This window comes from Pinus tabuliformis, chromosome 3_2, assembly GCF_031772625.1.
Source record: "Pinus tabuliformis cultivar Carrire ecotype Pingquan chromosome 3_2, CPIR1, whole genome shotgun sequence".
NCBI classification, from domain to species: domain Eukaryota; kingdom Viridiplantae; phylum Streptophyta; class Pinopsida; order Pinales; family Pinaceae; genus Pinus; species Pinus tabuliformis.
The window spans coordinates 446,225,135-446,251,651 of record NC_142302.1 but is presented as its reverse complement, the minus strand read 5'-3'; the positions used below and the strand labels follow the sequence as shown (position 1 = coordinate 446,251,651).

The 26,517-nt window shown below is 38.4% G+C and overlaps 1 protein-coding gene across 1 annotated transcript in view; it reads left to right on the top strand.

Moving 5' to 3' along the window:
- LOC149181220 (uncharacterized) overlaps nucleotides 1-25,900 on the top strand; it is a 110,659-nt gene extending 84,759 nt beyond the window's left edge. Inside the window, exons 4-6 of the mRNA XM_089416504.1 lie at nucleotides 24,408-24,569; nucleotides 25,202-25,285; nucleotides 25,572-25,900. Coding sequence (XP_089272630.1) covers nucleotides 24,408-24,569; nucleotides 25,202-25,285; nucleotides 25,572-25,682 — 357 coding nt within the window. The 3' untranslated portion in view covers nucleotides 25,683-25,900. The remainder of the gene's footprint in view (nucleotides 1-24,407; nucleotides 24,570-25,201; nucleotides 25,286-25,571) is intronic.
- The last annotated feature ends 617 nt before the right edge of the window (nucleotides 25,901-26,517 follow it).

The following is a 26,517-nucleotide window of genomic DNA, read 5'->3' as shown; positions in this document are numbered from 1 at the left end:
CTTGATTAACTCATGATTAAATTGTTCACCCTTGAATTACAAAATGATGATCCTATTTCTCTTGCATCAGAAGTAAAATCTATTATGCAGGATATCAAAGTCACTAATGTAGAACTGAACATTCCTCTGATAGCTTTCCTCATGGCACTTTATCCCACTTTTTCAAATTATCTAGAGTCATTGCAAGCAAATGGAAACCTCAAAGATATTACCTTTGACTCCCTTGTGAAAAAAATCGCTGAAAGAGAGAAAGCTTTTGGGAAGAAGACAACTCCTTAGTCTTCTGAAGAGGTTGTGTGCCTTGCACATAGAGAGAATAATCTTGCTCAAGATTCTTCGAGAAGAAGAGATGGTTGAAGAGGAAGAGGAATAAATTTCAGATGCAGGGGGGCCGACACTCTCAAGGAGAAAATTCAGATTTGCGCTGCATACACTGCAAAAGAGATGGATCACATGATGCATCCACATGCAAGTTGCCTTGGGACAGAATTGAGCATGAAAGAAACCAACCCAAAGGTAAAACTAATGACAAAGAGAAAGGTAAAGCACCTGAATCCACTCACTATGTTGTGGCACACTGTAATATTGGAATAAATGAAGACTTATTTAATGCTTCACTTGCTTCTTGGAAAAATGAATGGTTGCTTAATTCAGGAGCAACTTGCCACATGACATTTAGAAAATATTTTTTTGAAGAATTTTCTGACAATGTTGATGGAGCAGTATACTTTGCAGACAAATCAAAACTCAAGCCATCAGGGCTTGGTACAATCAAGCTTAAATTGCCTGGTCATCCAGACTTTCTTCTGCATCATGTTTTATATCTCCCACAGCTGAGCAGAAACTTGCTTTCCTTGGTCCACATCTGCCAGCAAGGACACTCCATTCATATGTTTGATGGCAAGCTTGAGGTAAGAAAAGCATCAGATCACTCACTTGTCATGACGGGGATAGAAGAAGAAAGGCTTCTCAAGATGCAGGGCACCTCTGCTCGTGCACAAAATTTCTCATACAATTCTCATTATGAAGAAGGTACATTTCCATCAAGTTTATTATGGCATGCTCGATTTGGACACCTGAACTATGACAGCCTCCGCTTGTTGAAGAAAAATGGTGTTACTGGTTTGCCTACAATTCCTAGGAAACTTGAGCAATGTGATGCTTGTATTCTAGGAAAGCATAGCAAACAGTCTTTTCATGATTCACATTGCAGAGCACATAGAAAACTTGAACTCATTCATTCAGGTTTATGTGGTCCAATGCCTGTTTCTTCTGCAAATGGAAATAAATATATGATGAGATTTATTGATGACTACACCAGAATGTGTTGGGTTTATTTATTGAAGAACAAAACTGATGCGATAATGGTTCAAACCCGATACGGGTATGAGCCAGATTTAATAAGATCTCAGGTCCAGAACTTCATTCAGGCTAAGTCTTTTCACGGGTTTCCTGTGTAAAACAAAGTTTCCGCCGCGGAACTCAACCATGCATGTAAGAGGAACAAGCGTGCCGATATAAGGGAAAACCGCACCAATAAGCTTAAAGCAAGTATTAATAAGAAAACAGGGCCAAAACACCGTTAACAAGGTTCAGAAGAAAAGAACTGCAACCAAATACGCATACAATTACCAGTTAACAGAGAACCATAAATTCAAATGCACAGAGAGAGTTTTTCAAAGATCACAATGTCTCCGGGCCAACCAACACAGAGAAGTCCTGTTATTTCCTTCAAAAAATAATAGATAAAGCCCACTCGGTCCTTATCCCTTTACAAAAGCATGCCAATTACATATCTACTGGTTCATTTTAGCAACCAGTTCCTAAAACAGAAACTTAGTTATTATGAGTAACAGTTCCGCGAGACATCCCCCTCGAGAACCTCCACTACAGCTTATCCATAAAGCGATTATTACAACATGATCTTATTCTTAAATTCTATCCTTATCCTAAACTAGAAAAGCATGGAAATTGATGGCTAAAGGACCTCACTCCTTTGCCTGTAGATTTTTTTTTTGATTTTTTGGAATAAGTTTGAACATTTTTCCCTCCAAGTCACATGCTCCTGCGTCAGACTCCTAAGGACAGAATTCTTCATGGGCTCTTGTCCATGAGCTCATCTACAGTATTGCCCAGTTTCTGTAACCCAGGTAGATTCAGCGATTGGCTGATCCTTCCATTTTACCAAATATTGGAAATACTCTTGTCCCCTTGTTTTCTTAAACACCTTCTAGTCCAAAATTCTTTCTGGCTGCAATTCCTTTGTTGTGGGTAACTGCTTTACCCAGATCTCTTGGGTCTCTTGATCCTTTCCTGTATTATTTGCAGTTTCACCTTCATACTTGTACAGGTCAGCAACATTGAAAATTGGTGATATTCCAACATCAGGGGGTAACTCAATCTCATAGGCATTTGCAGAAAATTTCCTCAATACTCTGCACTGTCCAATTTTCTTGAACTTCAATTTGTTATACTCCCTCTTTGGAACCTCTCGTGTCCGAGGTGTGCTAAAACCAGATCTCCAACTTCAAAATTCACCTCTCTTCTTCTCATGTCTGCTTTGGTTTTGTACTTGATGTTACTATCCTGCAGTGGCTGTTGAACTTGTTCATGTATTGCTTGCATTTCTGAAGCAAAATCTTCTCCCTTTGCACTTCTCATCTCATCTTTTCCCAAGTTTCTTAACTCAAATACTCCTCTTCGATGCATTCCATAAACAATATGAAATGGACTCTGTTTTGTATTCCTGTTAGGTGAGTCATTATATGCATATTCAGCTTGTGCCAACACTTGATCCCATTGCATTGGTTTTTCTACAGTAAGACTCCTTAAAAGATTGCCCAAACTCCTGTTCACAACTTCAGTCTATCCATCAGTTTGTGGATGATAGGCAGAGCTGAAACTTAGTTTAGTTCCCAACTTCTTCCATAATGTCCTCCAGAAATGTCCAACAAATTTGGAATCCCTGTCCGAGACAATACTCTTAGGCAACCCATGCAATCTTACAACCTCCTTAAAAAACAAATTAGCAATGTGAGAAGCATCACTAGTTTTATAACATGGAATAAGGTGTGCCATTTTTGAAAATCCGTCCACCACAACAAAAATTGAATCATTACCCCTTTGAGTCTTAGGTAAGCCCAAAACAAAATCCATACTTACCATATCCCAAGGCCTATCTGGAATTGGTAATGGAATATACAAACCTGTGTTTTGGCTCCTTCCCTTTGCATATTGACAGACTTTGCAAGTTTTCACATTCTTCTCCACTTCAGATTTCATTTTCGGCCAAAAATAAAATCAGTTTAACTGCTCATAAGTCTTCTCTACACCAAAATGTCCTGCAAGTCCTCCACTATGTTTCTCTTTGATTAAGTTCTCCCTCATAGAACAGTTTGGTATGCACAACTGATTTCTCTTAAACAACAGTCCATCTTGTAAGAAGTAATCCAACCATTTACTCCTATCCACTAAAATAGGATTTTTACAAGCTTCAAATGCCTCTTTAAAATCTGGATCTGTTTCATACAATTCTTTAAGAAAATCAAAACCCAACACTTGGATTTGACTCTCTTGAAATAATACACTTCTCCTACTTAAGGCATCTGCAACTTTGTTTGATTGGCCATTTATATGCTTCAAGACAAAATGGAAACCTTGAAGATACTCTACCCATTTGGCATGTTTCTGGCTAAGCTTTGGCTGCTGCATAATATACTGTAGTGCATGGTTATCTGAATAAAGTATGAACTCCTTTGACATTAGATAATGCCTCGATTTCTTCAATGACTGTACAACTGCATAGAACTCCTTGTGATAAGAAGAATACTTCTTCTTTGAATCATTGAACTTTTCACTAAAATAAGCTATAGGTCTATCTTCCTGACTTAATACACCTCCAATAGCTTCTCCACTAGCATCACACTTCACTTGGAAAGGTTTATTAAAATCAGGTAGAACCAAAATAGGCTTTTCAGTGATCTTCTTCTTTAACAACTGAATTTTTTTCTGCTTCAACAATCCATCTAAATGGTTGTTTATCCTTTTTTATGGTCTTAATAATGGGAGCATTGATCTTACTAAAATTCTTTATAAATTTCCTATAAAAACTAGCAAGACCATGAAAACTTCTTACCTTAAAAACCTTTTTAGGTGAAGGCCACTCCATGATTGCCTTGATCTTCTCTGGATCCATCTTCAGTTCTTCAACATAAATAACAAAATCCAAGTACACTTGCTCTTCTTTCATGAATGAACACTTCTTCAAATTCAGCAATAATTTCTCTTGCTGTAGCCTTTGTAAGACAATTCAGATGTCTCATGTGCTCCTCCTTAGACCTGTTGTAAACTAATATATCGTCTAGATATACTATTACAAATTTACTAATAAACTCTTTAAGAACTTCATTCATGAGTCTCATAAACGTACTTGGTGCATTTGACAATCCAAAAGACATTACTCTCCACTCATACAATCCCTCATTTGTCTTAAAGACAATTTTCCACTCATCCCTTCTCTTATCCTTATCTGATGATACCCACTTTTAAGATCTAGTTTTGAAAAATACTTTGCTCCAGTCAAGCAATCCATTAAATCTTCAATTCTAGGTAAAGGAAATCTGTACCTGATTGTGATTTTATTGATGGCTCTTGAATCTGTACACATTCTCCAGCCTCCATATTTCTTTGGACTCAATACTGTTGGTACTGCACAAGGACTCAAGCTTTCTCTGATCAACCCTTTGTCAAGCAATTCTTGCACTTGCTTCCTAACTTCTTCATTTTTTGTAGGAGTCATTATGTAAGCTGCTTTTTTAGGTAGACTTGCTCCAGGAATCAAATCTATATGATGGCTAATTCTTCTAATGGGTGGTAACTCATTGGGCAAATCATCAACAATAATATCACAATAGTTCTCCAACATTTTTTGAATTTCAATGGCTAAATCAGAAACTGTAGTAGAAGTCATTATTACCTTGGGTTTGCAAATTACAACAAAATTTACCTCATTCTCTTCAATCTGCTTCAAGTATTCCTTCCCTACTAGTAACAGAGTTTTTGGATCAGTCTTCTTTCCTAATGCATCTTCTCCTTGCAGAGGCAGCAATGTATGATTGACACCATCTTTTCTAAACTTGTAGGTGTTTCTTTTCCCATCATGCATGGCTCCTCTGTCATATTGCCAAGGTCTTCCAAGCAATATGTGACACACATCCATTGGCATCACATCACATACAATTTTATCTTTATACTTACACAACTGAAACTCCACTTCACACTGTTCATTCACTAATAGTTGATGTCCCTTTTGTAACCATGACACCTTGTACGGTGTTGGATGTTTGATTGTCTTCAGCGTCAATTTCTCTACCACTTTTGTAGAGACCAAATTATCAGTGCTACCACTATCAATGATCATCTGACAACATTTCCCTTTAACCTTACACATTGTCCTGAATAAAGTCTTTCTTTGTGATGGTTCAACTATCTCCTTTGTTGGCTTGAGCAAAACTTTATTAACTACCAAAGATTCTCCTCTCTTTGTTATATTTTCTTCTTCTGTCACTGCTGTTGTTGTTGCTTCTCCCTCAACTTGAGCAACAATGGCATTCCTCTGACTTGTTTCTGCTTTCTCTGGGTGCTCAAAAGTTCTGTGTCCCAGTTTGTGACACCTGTAACATCTTACTTCTCTTCCTCTTCCTTTGCCTCCTCTTCCTCTTGAAAAACTCTCTCTGCCTCATGCATCACCTCCTGTGGGTGCATGCTGGGTTGAGCTGCTGCTAGCTCCATCTTTAGGTGCTGTAGATCTTCCTCTACCACCTTGACTTCCCCTTCCTCGAAAAGTACCTCTCCCTTTGGCAGACTGCTTCCTCATGAGTTTTTCTTCAGCTTTCAGTGCTATTTGGTAAGCTTCCTCTATTGTTTTAGGAGACAGTATACTTATCTCACCTTGAATGTCCATCCTAAGACCATTCACATATCTAGCCACCTTCTCATCTGTATCCTGAGTTTCTCCAGCCCTTATGCTTATCTTATAGAATTCCTCTGTGTATTCTTTCATTGTCATCGATCTCTGTCTAAGATTTTGCATCTGTCTAAACAAGGTTTGCTGATAATTACTAGGTAGAAACTTACCTCTTAGTTTTGCTACCATCCTACTCCAATTCTTGATAGGTTGCTTGCCAAGTCTCTTTCTTTCTGCTTACACACCATCCCACCAAAGCGCTACATGGCCTTTTAACTTGGTGACAACAAACTTTACTTTCTTCTCATCTTCTGTTTATTCATAGTCGAAGAATTTCTCCATGCCATTAATCTAGTCTATCAATTCTTGTAGATTCAGTCCTCCTTCATATATTGAAACCTCGGTCTTTGGCCTAGCTGTGGATCTCAACACTGATTGTAAGAATCTCATCTTAGGAGTAACTGCTACAGCTTCTTCCCCTGCAGCTTCAACCTCAGGCTCACTAACCTCTCCATCATCTATATTTCTTCCTGTTGTTAATGCATCCAATCTAGCTTGCATCTGTTGCACAAGTTCCATTACTTCAACATTTGCAACAGGCCGTCCTCTTCCACAACGTCCTCGTCCTCTTCAAACTCTGAAAGCCATATTAACTTTCCTTCTCCTGCTTCTGAGATTCAATTCAGTGTCAACAGGTTGCTCTGATACCACTAATGGTGGCCTGGGTGTAGGCCAATGTTGTAGGAAACGTCCCCTCCGGATCTAATGCCTGAAGCGCATACCGTACGAATGTGCCCAGGAAGCATCCCCGGAAGCGTAGTTCTGAAATTCCGAAATGCGTTTCGGACTGATATGGACGCTTCCTGGAAATTCCGAAAGCGTCCCTCCAAAACACGTTTTGGAATCTCCAAAACGCGTTTCGTATGGTGTTTCGGCTGTACGAAGCGTGATGCTTCAGAGGCCGAATCGTACACTTCCATACGCGCTTTGGCGCCGCGCAGCCTAAAAATATTAGTTTTTTTTTTTGGTGAGTTTGCTTGTTGGGGGTAGGTCCACCTTGGGTTAGGGTGAGGAATGAAGGCAAAAAAAATATAAATATAGCAGATGCTCCCTCATGGTAATGTTAAATTCTTAAAGTAAAAGTGACATTCTCTTTTATTTTTCATTTTCATCCTTTTACTTAAATTTTTAACATTACCATGAAATGACTCAGGATGTTTGAGAGTGGTTCCAGCCTAATTGGACTTCATATGGAGAAAATAGAATTTCATATCCTATTCAAAATTCAGCAGACTTAACAATTTTCAGGAATTTAGGATCAATGGGATTGTGGCATTTCGTTAGATTATATCAAGTATGAAGGTATGCGATTAGCATTTAATCAAGAACACCAAGCCCTATATGTACCCTAGTGTTGGTGGTGTTAATTGTTGAACTCCTTTGTCACGCCCTTAGCAAAAAATTACCTTTCAATCAAGTCAAAATCATCTATCAAGCATGTTAAGCTTTTTCTACCATGTTTTAAGTCTTGGATTAGGTAGTTTGATCAAAATTAGGCAATGTTGACTAATATCCCTAGACAATTGAGGTAGAGGCAAAGGCTAGACAAGAGGAGAAGAATCTAGATTCTAGATGGTTGATGCATCTAAATGGTTGATGCTCGAATAATTAATCATTAATGTACAATGGATGCTATATCTATCTTGATTTATGAAAAAATATGCATGTTTTCATGTCTTCTATGTTAGAAAATTATATATTATGGAGCAATGGAACACATAAAATATTACAGAAATATAAACACAGAAAATAATCAGGTTCCACACCCAACAATCTCCCACTTGGAGATTGATTATAGCAGCTCCACCGCTGCTTCATTTGCTAGACAATGACTCCACTTTGGACCTGCCTGTTTCTCATCTTTTTCATCATACTTGAAGGCCAATTGAAACTGAGCAGATTCTCAGTTTCTCCCTGGTTACAACTTTTGTTAGCATATCTGCAGGATTCTGGCTAGTGTGTATCTTTTCCAACTTCAATTGTCTATCTTCCAATGCTAACCGTATGAAATGGTACTTGAGTTGTATATGTTTAGTCTTGGAATGAAATGCAGAGTTCTTTGCAAGATGTATGGCACTCTGGCTGTCACTATATAACCTGCCCAACTCCTGCTTCTTACCCAATTCATCCAAAAACCTTTGTAACCAAATCATTTCTTTACTAGCCTCTGTAGCAGCAACATACTTTGCTTATGTTGTTGAAAGTGCAACTACACTTTGGATTTTTGAAACCCAACTGACAGTTGTTCCACCTACAGTAAATATATATCTTGTAGTGCTCCTCCTGTTATCTCTATCACCTGCCATATCTTCATCAACATATCCCTGTAGAGCAATGTTTGAACCACCAAAGCATAATGCTTGAATTGTGGTACCTCTCAAATACCTGAGAATCCACTTCACTGCCATCCAATGTTCTTTTCCTGGATTGTTCATGTACTTGCTTACAACTCCCACTGCATGTGCAATATCAAGCCTTGTGCAGACCATTGCATACATTAAGCTTCCAACTGCGGATGCATATGGAACTTTAGACATATGAGCCATTTTTTCCTATGTCTTGGGACACGCCTCCTTACTTAATTTGAAATGGCTAGCCAAAGGTATACCAATTGGTTTTGCATTCTACATATTAAACCTTTTCAACACCTTTTCTATGTACTCACTTTGAGACAATGTTAATTTGCGATTCTTCCTGTCTCTAGTTATTCTCATACCAAGGATTTGTTTTGCAACACCCAAATCCTTCATTGCAAATGAGTTTGCCAATTTTCTTTTGAGCACATTTATCTCCTGCATGTTAGAACTTGCAACAAGCATGTCATTTACATACAATAACAATATAATATAGCTGCCATCATTTTGCCTTTTGAGATAAACACAATGATCAGAGTGACACCTAGTATAACCTTGTTCAGACATAAACCTATCAAATTTTAGATACCACTGCCTTGGAGCCTGTTTAATATATATTATTTTTATAATATATGTCAATGAGTTTCTTGCTCATCGAAGTAGGTCAAGCACATGTTTAAGTGCTTCTAGGAAGTCAAAAGTCAATGTGTTTATGTAAGACCCTTAGAGGGCATGTTACACTAAGTATAAAATTATATTAGAGTCAAAGGACTACCTCCAAGCAAAGTCCAAGTCCTCTCCATACAACAACGTCCTCCAAATGAAGCAAAACGATGGAATAAATTCATGTCGACCTAAAGCTAGCATGTCAGCCTTCTAGTCGGCCTAAAAGGAGGGACAATCCTCTATATATAGAGGCTATCCACTCCACTATAACGTCAAGCAACTCTCCTCTGAAATCAATGAAGAAGGACAACTAAGGAAAGTGAAGAAAGAGACAAGTCTAAGGGTCTCCAAGCAAAGCGAGGAAGGAAGTCAAAATGAAGTAAAGGGACTGTTTCTACGGCAAAAAACAGTCACACGTGCGAGGTACAAGAGGGAAGATTGCGGATATAACAACAGTAGCATTTCAGTGCAAGATTCATTAGTGTTTGGGCTAGATATTAGGCCTACAAGGCCTCCCAAGTCAAGCGAAGAAGTCTCTCTCTCTAGCGAAGGTGAAAGGACCCTAATTCACTAAGGGTACCCTCCACACGTGGGAAAACTAGGGCAGCAAAATAGCATTACAGTCATACACCCATACCTCAAGAAGGATCTTGTTTGGTCAACAAAAGAAGAAATCTACTCGAGCAAAGGATAGAAGAGGAACATCTCATCTAGAAGGCTCACTCAAGGAAGGTCTATCTCTAGACAAGAAACAAAGGAGGACAAAGTGCTAGGGAGCAAAGTGCTGGAAGGAGGAATTCTATGTGTCGGGGAACCAAGTGCAGAAAAGAGGAAGGACTTGACTTGTGCTTGGAGGACATCCTAGTCAAGGGTCTAGGGTTTGGCAGTGATCAATAAGAAGCTTCAATAAGAGAAACTTACCGAAGGGTTTTCCTCTCTAAGAGAGAGAGGTTTTGGCCTTGGTAGAGAGCCAACATCTGTGTTCTTGTCTTTATGTTTTTGGTAGTAGTTTGATGAAACACACACACTAATAATAAGAAGAAGATCAAGCTAAGATAATTGTAAAAGTGCTTCACAAATTGTTATCAAGAAGTGAAGAATCTTAACATACATCATTTCCCTTCAATCTTCATCATGGACAAGGGGAGGGGGAGGCTAACTCCTTATGGACCCAATGGACAAATGTGGACCCGGATGGGAAATATGTGAAAAGGAGTTATAATGAGTGGAGGGGAGTGATGTATGTGATGTTGGGAAGTGAGACCACGCAACCAAAATTAGGGTTTCCCATGTAGTGCCACCTCTAAAGCTAGTAGCCAATAGAGGAGATCCCACGGGACTAGGATACAAGGTTAACAACGAAGTTGGACAAGAGGGCAAGAGTACAAACCAAGCCCATTCTTTCTGCCCTCACCAATCTATGCCCGAAAGTGATCACCCCACCAATTCATGCCCAAAAGTTTCCATGATAAGTAAGCAAAAATACCCAATTACATAATCAAAGTCATACCTTCGGGATTGGAAGGTCCACCTTCAAACATACGATCATGATAGATGGGCTAGGGTGCATAATGGTCGAATCAGGTGGCGGAGATGATGGCACATCAAGCTATTTGGTGGTTGCAAGGGGATGCTAGCTGTTTGTTGAAGACGATCTAGTAGAAAAAATTCTCCTAAGGGTGTCACCCACAAGTGGTGGGTAACAGTCCCTTCACCAAATGTATGTGAAGACTTTTTTTTTGCATTGCTTCCTCAAGGAAGAAGTATTTGTGGAGAAAACACAAGGCTTTGAAGTACATGACCGGAAAACTCATGTGTGTAGACTGAAGAAAACCCTCTAAGGTTTGAAGCAAGCTCCAGAAGCTTGGTATGCCTGCATTGATAACTTCTTGATGAAGCTTGGTTTTACCAGAAGCAATGTTGATCCAAATCTCTACTTCAAAACGGTCCAAGGTATGCCTTTGATTTTGGTATTATATATTGATGACTTATTCTTGACAGGTGGAGAACCCCTTACCCTCCAGTGTAAGAGGGAGTTAGCTTCTAAATTTGAAATGAAAGATCTTCATTTGATGCACTACTTTCTAGGTATCGAAGTATGGAAGAAACTTGGTAAGATTTTCCTTTCTCAAGGAAAATATGTTGTCAAGCTGCTAGAAAGATTTGGTATGACAGAATGTAAATCCATGAATACTCCAATGGAGATGAACTTCAAGACGTTGTGTGGTCAAGCTGCAAGTCCCAATTTTTTGCAAATCCTTCTAAGTATCGACAACTAACTCGGGCACTGATGTTCTTAATGAACACTAGACTAGATATATGTTTTGCAGTCAATTTTCTGAGCCAATATATGATTAAACCATCTCATGCACACTAGATTGCTGCAAAACATGTGCTGAGATACATGCATGGGACCATCAATCTTGGATTGAAATATACTATTGGAGATGTAAGACTACATGGCTACTCTGATGCTGATTAGGCTGGTAACTCCGCTGATAGAAAAAACACATCTGGATGCTGTTTTAGCTTGGGATTTGCCATGATATCTTGGATGAGTAGAAAATAGAAGTCTGTAACCCTTAGCACGATTGAAGCCAAGTATATTGCTACTAACATGGCTCGCTGTGAGGCAGTATGTTTGAGGAAGCTCTTTGGAGAGATGTCTGAGCATGTGCTAGATACGACAGTAATATGTTGTGAGAATAAGAGTGGGATTCAACTTGCAGAAAATCCCCTGTTCCATGACAAGTCCAAGCACATTGAAATTAAATATCACCATATTTGGGATATGGTGTAGAGAGGAGCAGTGAGGCTCCATCATATTGTCACTGATGATCAGAAAGCTAACATACTAACCAAGCCTTTGTCGAAAGAGAAGTTATTTTTTTTCAGAGAGCAGCTTGGATAGATAGATGTGACCCTTCCTAGAGAGGGTGGTCATGGATGATGAGCCTTGGTTGTGCGAGATCCTTGTCATGTGTTGACAAGTGGATCCCCCCAAGCAGAGATGACACTTGGTTGTACGAGATCCTTGCCTTGTGTTGACAAGTGGATCCCCCCAAGCAGAGATGACACTTGGTTGTGCGAGATCCTTGTCATGTGTTGACAAGTGGATCACCCCAAGCAAAGATGACACTTGGTTGTGCGAGATCCTTGTCAAGTGGGTTATCCCCCCAAAGCAGAGAGGTGACTTGGTTGTGCGAGATCCTTGACAAGTGGGTTATCCCCCCAAGCAGAGATGAGACTTGGTTGTGTGAAATCCTTGTCATATGCTGACAAGTGGTAATCCCCCCAAGTGAATATAGGGTGATAGATTAATCTCCCCTATTGTTTGTGGATATAGGGTGGTAGCCGAAGCTCCCCTATGATGATTCTTCTTCATTAGAGTGAGACATAATTGTTCTAGATGATACAGAGTAGAGATGAACAGAGATGAGCAGTGAAAGCAGAGATCTTTTGTTGCAAAAAGAAATTCCTCCTTGGCTAAGAGGGAGTGTTGAAAATTTAGTAGCCTAGGGATGAATTTCTAAAACTAGAAAGTCTAAAAATATAAAGTTTGAAAATATAATTTCTAAAATAAAAAGTCTAAAAATATAATTTCTAAAATATAGAAAGTCTCAAGATAACAAATCACCTTGCATCAGTTGGTAATCAAACATTTTTGATGGAAAATCCCTTCTGATCATCAATCAATCCTAATAGTTCAATTTCGACTTCATCATAAATATTATTATTATTATTATTAAAAAGAAATTCAAGTCACTCAATCATGGCTCTCAATAATGTTCTTTTACACTCTCATTATTGGCATGGTGTATTCCTACACTCTTATTAACGCTCTTACACTCTCTTATACTCGTTAAAGCACATAATATAAGATTTTCTTACACTCTCTTGCACTCAATAAAAGCATGTCATAAAAGATTCCTCTTACGCACTCTTTAATGCATATGCTACACTCTCTTTTAAAAGAGTAAGTTACAAAGGCATGTGTACCTCCTTAATGGCATGAGTTACATGTTAGCACCGTTCTAGGCTAAGTCATGAGTAGGTTTTAAAATTTTTATTTTTTAGGATTAATTTTGTAAAATTAAAAAAAAAAATTAAAATGCTACCGGAATTTTCGGTAGCACCCGATTTTCTCATTCAGACAGTGTCCCCTGTTTTTCGGACAGTCTTTTTGTTCTTGTGGTTTTTTTGTTTTTTGTTTTTGTTTTTGTTGTTTTGTTTTGTTTTGTTATTTGTTTTTTTTTTTTTGTTTTGTTTTGTTTTGTTTTTTGTTTTTTGTTTTTGTTTTGTTTTTCTGTTTGTTTGTTTGTTTGTTTGTTTTTTTTTTTTTTTTTTTTTTTTTTTTTTTAACCGATGCTACTGGAATTTTTGGTAGCATTTTCCGTTTTTAAAATAAAGCCGAAAACGCAATCGTTTTCGATTGTCCAAGTGTCATAATGGCGGAATATCTAATCCAAATCATGAGGTTTCGTGATTGGATAGGTCTCAAACTTGAAGTCAAGTCAAGTGGTAGTGGTTAATTGTTTGGGTTGATTGTGTTTGCTAGGTGTTAGTTACAACCATTGCCTACCCCACCCATCTTAAATAACTTGTGTTTCCCAAAATTTTAAGCGTGTCTACAACGTCAGTCTCAGCCAGTTGTTTGAATTCCGACGGCCGTCTTTCTGTTCCGTGTGATGTGCTACTGGAATTTTTGGCTAGTTCGAATTAATGCAGGAAAATTACCAAATTTGCAAAAAATCTCATACAGCCACCTGTAGCAGATCAGCTGGACTCTCCAAGGCAACTCGACTTCATCATTACTACTACATGTTGTCTATTATGACATGAAATCTTATGTGATCATGAAGTATTATATGCATGGGATATTGAACCATAAATTCATCTCAAATATTCGAAAGTGAAGGAAATGTCACTATTTCGAATTTCTGAAGTGAAGCTAAGGAGACACTAATTGAGGAGGTTAAGAACACATCCCAGATTTCAGGCTGCGTAATTCAAGATAGTTGCAACAATTGTTGGATAAGCTTCCACACTTTGACACCTATTCTTCATAACCAACAAGCAGATATTCTATGGCACCAAAGTCTAGGAAAGGTGGAAAGCTTAAGAGAATCGAACCTCAAGGAGCTGAGCTAGTTGATGCTAATCCAAAGGTCAAAAGGTTGTTTATTCAGGCAGGCTGGTATCCACTCTACACAAGGTTAGGAGATTCACATCAAGGTGTAGCCCGAGAGTTTGCTCAAACTTTCGATGGACAGGGAACTATTATCTTTGGTCTTAGGTTGCAGGTTTTAGAACAGTCGATTGCAGAGGCTTTTAACCTTCCCTGGGAAGGAGAAAAGTGGTTTAAAGGATAGCTCATTAAGGGAGGAGATCTCAATGCTTTTATCAGAGATGGATACAAAGATCCTAACTGGGCCAAAGGAATTCCCAACAATTATCTTAAGAAAGAATGGGAAGAAACAGTCAAACTGATTAAATTTTTTCTCACTTGTGAGAGAAGATATACAATAGTTTTTCTTTACCATATGAGGTTTCTTTTTCTTTTTGCAGATATGAGGACTCTTAATTTGCCTTATTTCATATTGAAGAGCCTGACCAAAATGGCAGCTAGGATTCAAACACATCAAGAAGCATCAGAATACATCCTGTATCATCAGGCAATTATCAAGGTTCTGGTTGAAGAAGAACTGAAAAACAGAAACCAATCCTGGGACCATTTCTTGTTTTACAGGGCAGGCCAACCTGCATCAAAACCCCAAGAAATTTCTAAATCTTCTTCAACACAGATTCAGACAAAGAGAACATCAACTGTATCAGCTGAAGGAAGCTCCAAAAGAAAGACAGAGGGAAAGTGTGAGCAGAGGTGCCAAAAGCAGCAAAGAGAAACCCTTAGTTGTTGAATCTGAAAAGAGAAAGGAACAAGGTGAAAGCTCTTTTGCCCAGAAAACAAAAAGCTCAAGTGGTTTCCCCTGTTAGACCTTTTCCTAAGGTTTACACAAGAACTCGGAGAAGTAAACTTGTAGCTGAAGAGAAATCTAAAGCGCAGGTGTTTCCTGAAATTCTGAAAGCACATGAACAACAACAAAAAAACCAGCCTCTTGATTCTGATGAGGAAATACTGAAGGAAGTAGGGGATACAAGAACAAGTAAAAACAAGAAAGAAGAGCTAAAACTAGTTGTTGGAACTAGGAGGAGACATACTAGGGAAAAGAATAAATACAGACTGAAATCAAACGCCCTAAATAATCCTATTTTACTGACTGAAGTAATAGTTATAGAAGAACAACCAACAGAGTTACAGACTGAGGATCCTTCAATTGCAGAAATCAAAAGATCCTTGAATAAGCAAAGAGGTAAAGCTCCCATGGACTAGCCATCATAGCCTTCCAAAAGAAGAAAGATCCAAAAAGAAGCAGAAAAGAAAGAGGCCATCATCAAAGGAGAAACAACAAAAATTACAAGGTCTAAATCTACTAGAATTAAAACAAATTTGGATAAGCTTGCAGAGGCTGCAGCTCACATGGAATGTAAGGTATTTTCGAAGCATTTCTGTTAAAGTTTTGAAATGGAAATATTATCCTACCAAAAATATTGGAAGTGTTTCTTGTTTTTTCGCTATTACAGGTATTACCGGAATTTCCGGTAGCACCTATCTCAACAGAAATATATAGTTGTTAGCAGAAAACCTCTGGGCCAGTTTTGGAAAGATGGCGACCCATAACAATATGGATAAGAAAGATAATGGATATGAGATAGTTATGTGGTTATTGAAGGTTGTATTTAATGAAGCCATATGGTCATTCAATAGTCAAGACCATAAAGAGAAAATTTAGCAGCAAAAGGGGCAGCCAGTCAGTTTGTCCAGGTCATTCTTCCTCTTCTTCTCATCTACACCTGTACTTTCTGTTGCAATTCGATGGGAAATGTTTTTAATATCTGAAAGACACCCATGTAATCAGGAAATAGTGGAACTACCAATTTAGGAGAGTTGGAGTTGATGCCTCTCTCCCTATATATATCTTTTGTAAATATCATTTCATGGTTGGATTTTGGTTCACCTGAAGACTCAACTTCATAAAATAGCTTTTTCTGCACTTCATGTTGGAGGATTTTGTGATTCAAGTTATATCTAATGTGTGGTTTGTCTATCTCCTGTTTTCAATTTTCTAAATTATAAATTTGTAGTAGCTAGTATAGTATGAGTGAGAATCATTAAGAGGATCTGATGATGACTTATCTACTATCCACTTTTCTGTAAATTATAATATATGTTCAAGTAGAACTTGCTAGTGAAGGTTTCACATAGTATTTGTGAGATACTTTATACATGTTTTCTACTTTCTAGTTGTTGTCTCCTTTGCCAAACCTATTTTAATCTTTTAAATGACAAATTACAACAGCTAGTATAGTATGAGTGAGAATCATTAAGAGGATCTAATGATGACTTATCTACTATCCAGTCCCCTGTAAATCATAATATGAGTTCAAGTAGAAATTGTTAGTGAAGGTTTCACAAAGGATTTGTGAAATACTTTATACACTTTCTCACTTTCTAACTATTATTTTCTTTACCAAAAAAAACAGAGTTTGTTACAAGGCTTTATGTAGTTGAAGTGTCTTAAGATACTTAGTTTCTTTGGATAATTATCAGCTACCTGTTACTTTTCCCTTGCTCCCCTATATTACTCACTTAACCACACAATTTATGCTTGCCACAGCTTGCCAAATGCATGAAAGTTAAAGAGGAACACAATTATTTCAAAGCATCCTTCAGAAGTCATCCCACCACTCAAAAAACCCTTTTAAATTTTGAAATGAAATCATGATGTGTAAAGCTTACTCCTTTTGCAGTCTAGGAGTAACTCCTTGCGCTAACATTTCATTTCCTAAATGGGTATGAGTTAGACTCCTCTTGGCATGTGAGTTACTCCTTTATGGCATGGATTTGTTGCTCCTCCTATATATATGTGCCTCATTCTTTCTCCCCTCACTACTTGTGCATTGTGAAAGAAGAATTCGAACTTGAGAGAGTTGGAGAGAGTTGAAGAAGATTGTGAGAGAGAGACTTGGAGAGTAAGAGCAAAACTTGGTGAGCCAAGGTTGATTCAGTGTTTCAGTGTTGATTCAGTTGAAGGGAAGGTTGATTCAGTGTGTGCATCTGTTGCTACTACCAGTGATATTCATGCTACAACTTGTTCAGATTTGGGTGAACTTACTCATTCTCTTGATCTCTCATTGTACTCTGTATCTCTATTGAACAATTGATTTCTAATAGAAGAAGAATCTAGTTGGGTTTTCCCCTTGTGGGTTTTGCCCTGGTCATTGAACCTAAATTCTTTGTGTCTCATTGTATTCTTGGTTGTCTTCTATTGTGCATTTGATTTATGTTCTATCTACAATTGCTTATCTAATATTGCAGCATAAAAAAGTTTTGTAATAAGTGATTGTTACAACATAGAACATCAGAATTTCAACAGTCCTAGACTTGATGGTAGGGGGAGATACCCACTTGTCATAAATGACAAGGATCACACACACGTCCTACAGTGACAATAGGCGAGATACAGTTATTGCAATGGGTAAGATCACACCCTATCCTATTGTCCAGAGTTCCCTCAACCCCATGAGCTCTTCGACTCAATTCCTCCCCGTGAGCTCAAATAGGGGAGAAGAGCATAGCTCAGTGTCCTCAATCAGTCGTGACCCCCGGAGGGTCACATCCATCAGTCCAAACTGCTCTCTGAAGACCAAGAACTTCTCTTTCGGCAAAGCCTTGGTAAGAATCTGAATATCTGCTATCTGCTCATCAATCGAAATGTGATGGAGTCTCATTGCTCCACTTTGCAGCATATCTCGGATGTAGTGGTATTAATCTCAATATGCTTGGACTTGTCATGGAACACATGATTCTCTGCCAGTCGGATCCCACTCTTGTTGTCACAATATATCACTGTCGTATCCAGAACCTGCTGAAACAACTCTCCAAAGAGCTTCCTCAAGCATATTGCCTCACGGCTAGCCATGCTAGCCACAATATTCTCTGCCTCAATCGTGCTAAGGGCAAGAGACTTTTGCTTCCTACTCATACAAGATATCATGGCAGATCCCAAGCTAAAACAACACCCTTATGTGCTCTTCTTGTCAATAACATTTTTGTCCCAGTTAGCATCGGTATATCCATGTAGCCTCACATCTTCAGCAATATATCTTAGTCCAAGATTAATCGTCCCATGTAAATATCTCAACACATGCATGATGCTTAGCATCGACCCAATGTGCATGTAGAGGCTCAATCATAAATTGACTTAGAGTGTTAACTTCAAAACATATGTTTGGTTGGGTGTTCACAAGGAACATTAGTACCCCAATCAACTATTGATACTCAAAGCAATTTTCCAAATCAAGTCCAGCAACTTCTCCACATAACTTCTTGAAGTTCATCTCCATCGGTGTGGCCATGGACTTGCATTCTACCATTCCAAATCTTTCCCGCAGTTTCACAACATATTTCCCGCAGTCTCACCAGGTCTCTGCCACACCTCTAAACCCAACAAGTAGTGCATCAATCCAAGGTCTTTCATCTTCAATTCAGAGGCTAGCTTCCTCTTACACTCAAGAATCAGAGACTCTCCACTTGTCAAGAATAAGTCATCAACATATAAAACCAAAGTCAATGGCATACCTTGGACAACTTTGAAGTAGAGATTCGGGTTGACATTGCTTCTTATAAATCCAAGCTTCATCAGGTAGCTATCAATGCGAGCATAGCAAGCCCTGGGGCTTGCTTCAATCTATAGAGTGTCTTCTTCAACCTGCACACACGAGTCTTCATGTCCTGTACTTCAAATCCCTGTGGTTGCTCAACATATACTTCTTGGAGTATGCCATGTAGAAATGCGGTCTTCACATCCATCTGGTGAAGAGTCCATCCTTGACTAGCAACAAGGGCAACAATAGATCGAATAATAGTATAGCGGGCAATTAGTGCAAAAATGTCATCATAATCTTTCTAGGAGAAACCCCTAGCCATGGACCTTGCCTTGTATTTCTCGATACTTCCATTTGCTCCATGCTTGATCTTGTACAACCATTTTGAAGTCACAACATACTTTCCTTTGGGCCTTGGAACTACTTCCCACACATCATTTTTCATTATAGACTCATATTCCTCTGCTATAACATCTTTTAAGACCTGCTCTTTCACCAATTTTTCAAAGGTGTGTGGTTCAGCTTGTACAATGTTGTTGATAGCCACGCCCCACAACATAACCTTGATATCGACATGGCTTCTTACTTTTTGTAAAGGTTTTTGGTAGTAGCATGTCTCTCGGCGTCTTGTAAAGTGTCACAGAGCCAAAGTGGTCTCTTCCTTGTAGGAGGATCACTTGGGAGAAGGATCCAAGGGGTCCATGGGTTCCAAGGGATCATCAACAACATTTGTCTCAAGCTCAGGCACAAAAGAACCTTCTAATAGATCCATATCATCATCCTTCTTCTCAATAATGGGAGGAGGAAGAGTGTCTCTTGCTTTCCCAAGGGCAACATCTTCATCAAATATCACATCCCTACTAAACTCTATATTCCTTTGACCAGGCACATATACTCTAAAAGATTTAGAATTTTTACAATATCCAACAAACATACCTTTCTTCCTTGAAGCTTCTAGCTTGTTCCTTTTGTCCTTCAACACATGAAAGTATACAAGGCATCCAATGATCCTCAAGTATCCAACATTTGGCTTCACACTTGTGAAGACTTCTTCAAGAGTCTTGTCACCCAAGGCTCGATGAGGGGTCTTGTTTTGAACATAGACTGCAATGTTAGCATCTTCTCCCCATAGAAACTTCAACAAATTTTAATCATACAACATGGCTTGAGAAACTTCCATGATGGTCTTGTTCTTTCTTTCATCCACTCCATTTTGCTGAGGGTTGTAAGTTATGATGGTCTCCTTCTTGATCCCGAATTTCTTGCAAAAGTCAATGAACTCGTTTGAAGTGAATTCTCCACCATTATTAGACCCGAATACATAGATTCTTTTCTCTGTTTGATTCTCTAGCAGTGCTTTGAAGTCCTTGAACATATCAAATGCCTCGTCCTTGTGTTTCAAGAAGAATATCCATGTCTTTCATGAGAAGTCATCTACAAAGATTATATAGTATAGGTAGCCACCAAGAGATTTCACTGGCATGGGTCCACAAATTAGAATGTATGAGATATAAAATATCACTGGTCCAGCTCCTGCTAGAAGGGAATGGTCCCTTTGATTTCTTTCCACTTGCACACCCCTGACACACTCCATCTTGATTAGCTTGAACCTCAGGCATTCCAGAAACCATACTTCTTACTTTAGGCAGGGCTTCATAATGAAGGTTAGTGAATCTACAGTGCCATAGCTCACTTTGATGATTGCTATCATGTACCAATGCTTAGATTGATCTTCCATTGACTCTATAATGTCCTTCAATTCTTGATCCCAAAGTGAATGCATCCCTCATGCGAGATTCCATAGGCCAAGAAAGGACCTTCCCTCTTATGAAAACAACTTTCATCCCTTTGTCTTCCAAGGCAGATATAGATACAAGGTCAAAATCAACAACAACAAAAGAAGCACTAACCAGTCAATGGTCAACTGTCAAATCAGCCTCCAAAAGTCTCAGTCAAACAGTGAAAAAACTTAGCCTTCTTTCCTTAGTCAAACCTTGTCAAAGTAGCCTTCAAAAACTTGGTTAAAGGAAAGATAAAACATGTAGTCAACCTTCAACAGATTTGCGGTCAAACTTAATCAATGTCTGGTCAAAGTTGGTCAACTAGCCCAAAAAAGTTCCATCTCTTTCCCAATCAATTCGGCCTTCCAAAACAGAAACAAATCCAAGTCAAAGTGTAGTCAAGGCTAGTCAACACTGTCCCAACAGAAAGTCAATGAACCAAACAAAAGATTCTTCCTTCCCTTCGCATGTGTGAGATCAGATTGCAATTTCAGATGTAGTATGAAGTTTGAACCAATCAAGAGAAGAGATGTGTGTGTTGTGATGTCCCCAAATGAAGTGACATGAGGTGTATTTATATGAGGTGGAGGAGACTCAATTTCTCCTTGAGGCTAACTTGAATTTTTGTGACAATGTGGTTCCAGATTAAAATAATAATTTTTCCTTGTGCAAATTAAATTCTTCCAAGGGCTACTAGGGTCTTCTCTAGATGAGGAAGGCTTCCCAAAGGAGGGAATTTCTCCCTGAACTGTCAAATTTCAACATTATAAGCATCTAAATGGACCAAGCTTGTATGTTAAGGGCATATTAATACTTCAAACTGGGATCAATTTCCAATATCTAACTAGACCGAATCCTGTAAAGGTGTTCACTACCTTGATTGGAGTGCCAATAGTCAACCCTATTAGATGCTTCCAACCCTGAAGGGAAAGTGGCATTTCCAAGGTCAACCCTTCAATCAAATAGGCATTAAGTGTAAATGAATGGCAATGGATGGGAATGGCTTCATGGCCAAGTGCCATGGTCAAGGGGACCAACTAATGGGACTCCACATCATGAGTATATAGATGTAATGGAGGGAGCAATCGTGGAGGCATGAGTTATGTTGCTTTGCTAGCTTTTTCCACCTCTCTAGTGCGCCGTTTACTTCTTTTTAATAATGCTTTTATTTTGAATTCATAGCTCAAGGGTTAGAGCTTGCTTTTTATGATGTAGCATTTAATTTCACCCCTTAAGCTGAGACAGTTTATCACTCATTAGGGTTGGGACATGCAAGGGTTCCTTTTGATGAAAGGGAGAATCAAGTGCTCAAGAACCAAGTGATGGCTAATGAGGAGGGTAGGGCTTATGCTAGGCTTTTACCCACGCACTAATTTATGTCTTGACCATTTTTGCATTTTGATTTTCTTCTTTTTCATTCATTGTGGCCATAATATGCTTTACCATTCTTTTAGTTGCATCAACCTCCAAGGCAATGTTTCCTGACCCTACTCAAGGATGTGGATAGGAGAGTTCTGAATCCCAATGAACCAATGAAAAGTTAGACCCGAAGAATAAAGATGATATATAAGAGGTTTGTTATGTGACATGGAAAGTGTCAAGTGTGGTGTAAAGGAGAATGACCATGTTGGGTGTGGAGCCTGAATATCTTCTGTATTCAAAGGTTTCAGCCGGATGTATACCCCAGGAAGACTGTACACCCCTCCACGCGGGGGGGTGCCGGGGGGACTTGTCCCCCTCGCGGGGGTCCGGGGGGGTAAATCCCCCTCGGTTGGGGGGTCCGGGGGCCAGCGGTCCCCCAAAGCTAAAAATAGATGTAAAATTGTTTTGTAAAAGTCTAGTAATTTCTAGTCAATTTGGGCCGTTCATTAGGCGGATGATCTGACAGTAGAAGTTATGTTTAATTTAGGGTTTTTTGCCCTAGAAGGCAACCCCTCACTATATATGAGGTAATTGTATTGCGTCTATGTAGATCTGTATTTTGAGTGAGGAAGAGAGAGGAGATTGAGAGCGAAGAGGGTGTTACAATGGATTTGCTGTAGGTTGTATCTCTTCAGTTTGCTGGATAATATAATAAAAGAAGGACTGGCTATTTCTCCGTGGATGTAGCCCAAACTAGGTGAACCACGTATATTTGTGTCTCTCTTGTTTTATGCGTTTTCTGTGTTTATATTTCTGCAATATTATATGTGTTCCATTGCTTCGTAATATATAATTTTCTAACAGACCATGCTATATCAATCTGGGTCTTTGAAGTAGCGCCTCTCCTATAACCCTAAGGCCTCAAGGGAGGTCCCGCTAGACTAGGGCTAAAAATTAACCCCCCTGGTAAGGTGAAAGAACAGATTTACAATCAAGATCGGTCAATCTTCCATATCACCCCTTTATCCATACTAAATCCCTGAAACAAACAAACAAGTATAAGCACTTGATTGCAAAATGATCATAGTACTTTTTGAATAGCAACCCACCTTCATTCAAGAGGAAATTTCAAATGGTGAGAGGTGTGTGGTTGATGCAGATGGAAAAGGCACATGGCATATCATCAACAAAAAGTGAATGTTAGCAGTCGCTGGTTGGTTGGCTGTCAAATGTAGGAGAAGTTTATTCTTTTATGGGGTTACCCATTTTGATGGGTAACATCTGGCTCCAACTCGGGGACATGAGCTCACCGTAGAGCTCATGATACATATCAAATCAACTTGTTTGGAAGCATGTGCACTAGGTATTGGTTATCACCCTAGTTTTATATGATAAAAATCCATACAAAAAATATAAATCTATCTAAATGCAATATAGCCTATGATGCAACACAACAATATGAAAATGCAAGAGTTAGGATGCTCACACAACATAGAATGCAACTAACTACAGATAATTCAATTAGTTTCCATCAAACAAAGTGAGGCGGTTCCCTCTCGTTGGTGAGTGCAAGAGTTCACCATCAAGTTTAGCAATATAAAAGTATCCAACCCCTACTTTTCCATGGATCCTCACAGGGATGGGGTTCCTATCAACCAGCACAAGATCACCTACTTGTTATTCTCTACTTGGTTTCTGATCCACTGTTTCTTTGAAAATGTCTTTCTTATGGATGTTGTGATATGACAAACACTTTGCAAAGGATGAGCTTCCTTCGACTTCTCAGGCCCCTTTGACTTAAAATGACTTTGATCTATACCCTTAGGATGTTTGGTAACCTTCGGATTTTCAATGGATTGAGGGAACGGGAAAGGCTCCATATCCTAAACTTTTTCATTTTACTCAAGATTATGGCGAGCATGAGTTTATAACCAACTGTACAAACTTCACCAAAGTTCTAGCTTTTGAAGAGTGCACATTGCACAGGTCTCTCATAAAATTAATTGTAAACTTACAAGAGTAACCTGGAATCAAACAGAGAGTACATAACATGAATCCTTTGATAAATTGTATTTAGTTACCATTACCCTGCATTTTCATATTCAAAACCATGGATGGAGGAGGCTAAAGAACACATGCACACACTCAATGTTTCTTTTGAAAAATTTATGCTTATTAGTAATTACTGGAAGAGATGCAAATGTCAAACCATAAAAGAAAAAATAAAATGACATCACTATGTCAAAATAACCTTTTGCCCTGTTTCTGTGTAAGTAGAGAAAGTCTATGTCATCTGGCATGTACATACAAATGCACACACACTTGTAGGATTAAACTGTCAAATTTTTAATGATTTTCTGATACCTAAAACATCGCAATCCCAAGAACAAGATCTATATGGATGTCATGGAAATTTGTAATGCTTTCTTATATTTTGTTGGTGGCAGAAGATATTAGGTGCCGTGGTGGCTAACTTTATCATTTTTTTTGAAGGTTGAGCTTGCTTCAGGAGAACTTGTTGAAAATCTACAGCCTGAATTTGACGAAATTCAGAGATGCAGTGCTAGAGGGATCATTGTGACAGGACTTGCTCCCAAGCAATCTGGTTTTGACTTTTTTTCTCGGTTTTTTTGTCCAAAACTTGGTATTTATGAGGTAACAACTGTGAAATGTGAACATGCAATGATTAAATTTCCTCAAAATTTATTTCTTGGATTTGAAACAAAATAAATCTTTCCTCCGGATTTCTTTTTTAAATTAATTTGAAACATGAATTCATGTCATAATTTAGTTATTTTTGCTTTTCTCGTCGAAACAAATTAAGGTTCGTGTGCATGTGCTTCTCTCTATCTTGAGGATAAAACTTCTAATACTAGAGGTCCGTTATTTGTAGGGATCAATAATCATTCACATTGCCTTTGTAGCAACGTTGTCTTGACTGATAGACTCATTAAAACCTGAATTAGTAATATAAAGTACCCTACCTTCTAAAGCATGAAAGAGCATCTTTATCTATAAAAGGGAGTAGAAGAATAATGTAAAAAAATACTCCAATTGTCAAGTTAGGTTTGAGTTTTACAGAGAGTTAACTGAGAGGCTTTTAAGAAAATTTTAATGTTACTTTCTTCCTAAAAAATGCAGTGTCTATGCTTCCATCAAAAACTTTTTATTTAGTTGATGAATGCTTGACCCATCCTTTTTATATCTTTGAATTTGTAAATTTGTTTGCTTGTTTTCAAGTCTCCTTGACTTTGGTTTGTTTCTCATTTTTTGGTTTCATCTTTTAGGACCCTGTGTGTGGAAGTGCTCACTGTGCATTGGCACCATATTGGGCCAAAAAGCTTGGAAAAACTGAGTTGGTTGCGTACCAGGTAAGCTGCATTTCCCATGATATATTTCGATGGGATCTCAGCATTTGAGCATATGAAGGGGGTCTCAGCTGTGCGTTTATCCATAATTAGTAGTAGCCTCTCTAAAAGGTTTATCTTTAATTAACGTTCTATGTTGAGGATTCATAATTGCCAATGCATAGTATTATAGTGATAGCTGCTTCCATTTTATTAGATTTCTTGAAAAGCACAATGGTTCAGTTGCAAGCAATACAATGCAAATTGATTTTTGGTTTTGAGATATAACACAACATCATTTGTGAATCAGGCATCGAAGAGAGGTGGAAAGTTGGTCCTTCGAGTGGTTGAGGACCCAAAAAGTGTAGTTTTACAAGGAGAAGCTGTTACAGTCATGTTAGGCATTCTTATAACAGACTAGAGATACCGGTTGCTATTACTTATAAGCCAGGTCATCTCTCAGATACCCAATTGTAAGTCAGCAAAGTGTTTAGAGACATGAAATATGTCTTAATAATAATTGAATTGATGAATGAATAGTGATGTAATACAATAGAGTATAGCCTGTCATCTTGACTACAAACCGTTCATATTTATGTTTCCATTAATATAGCTAATATACTCGTATTAGATATACTATATGCTTCCCCTTTTGAAATATTGATAGATATGTGATTCCTGCTGCCAAAAAGAGAGGTCCTATTTTCCATTTTAGTTTAGGCTTTTCTTGTTTTAAATATCTCCTGTATTTATCATGGAAATTCCCATTATGATCTAAGTGTGTACATGCATAACGTAGAAAATACAATTGCTTGTCCCTATTCAACGTCCCTATTCAATTTCCAGCATTAAAGTAAAATTTTCTTAGACATATATCTCCTAAAGGAAATTGACAATTATAAAATAAGGGAAATAATAAAATTATAAATCATATGAGCTATATGTATATCAATGTAGATCCATCTTAACTCCGGATCTATCAAGTGCCGAGAGGGATCAAATCCCTCAAGGTGCAAACCTTTTTTTTGAGTGTAAAACTTGAGGAAATGTTTGTACCTCGATAGATTTTATCCCTCTCGGTGCTTGATAGATCCAAAGTTAAGATGGATCTACGCTGGTTTAATAGAGCCCAACTATGTGACCAAGAAAGTTGTAATCTTCTATGGATTTAAGCCTCAATGTAGATCCATCTTATCTCTGGATCTATCAAGCGCCAAGAGGGATCAAATCTCTCAAGGTGCAAACCTTTCCTCAAG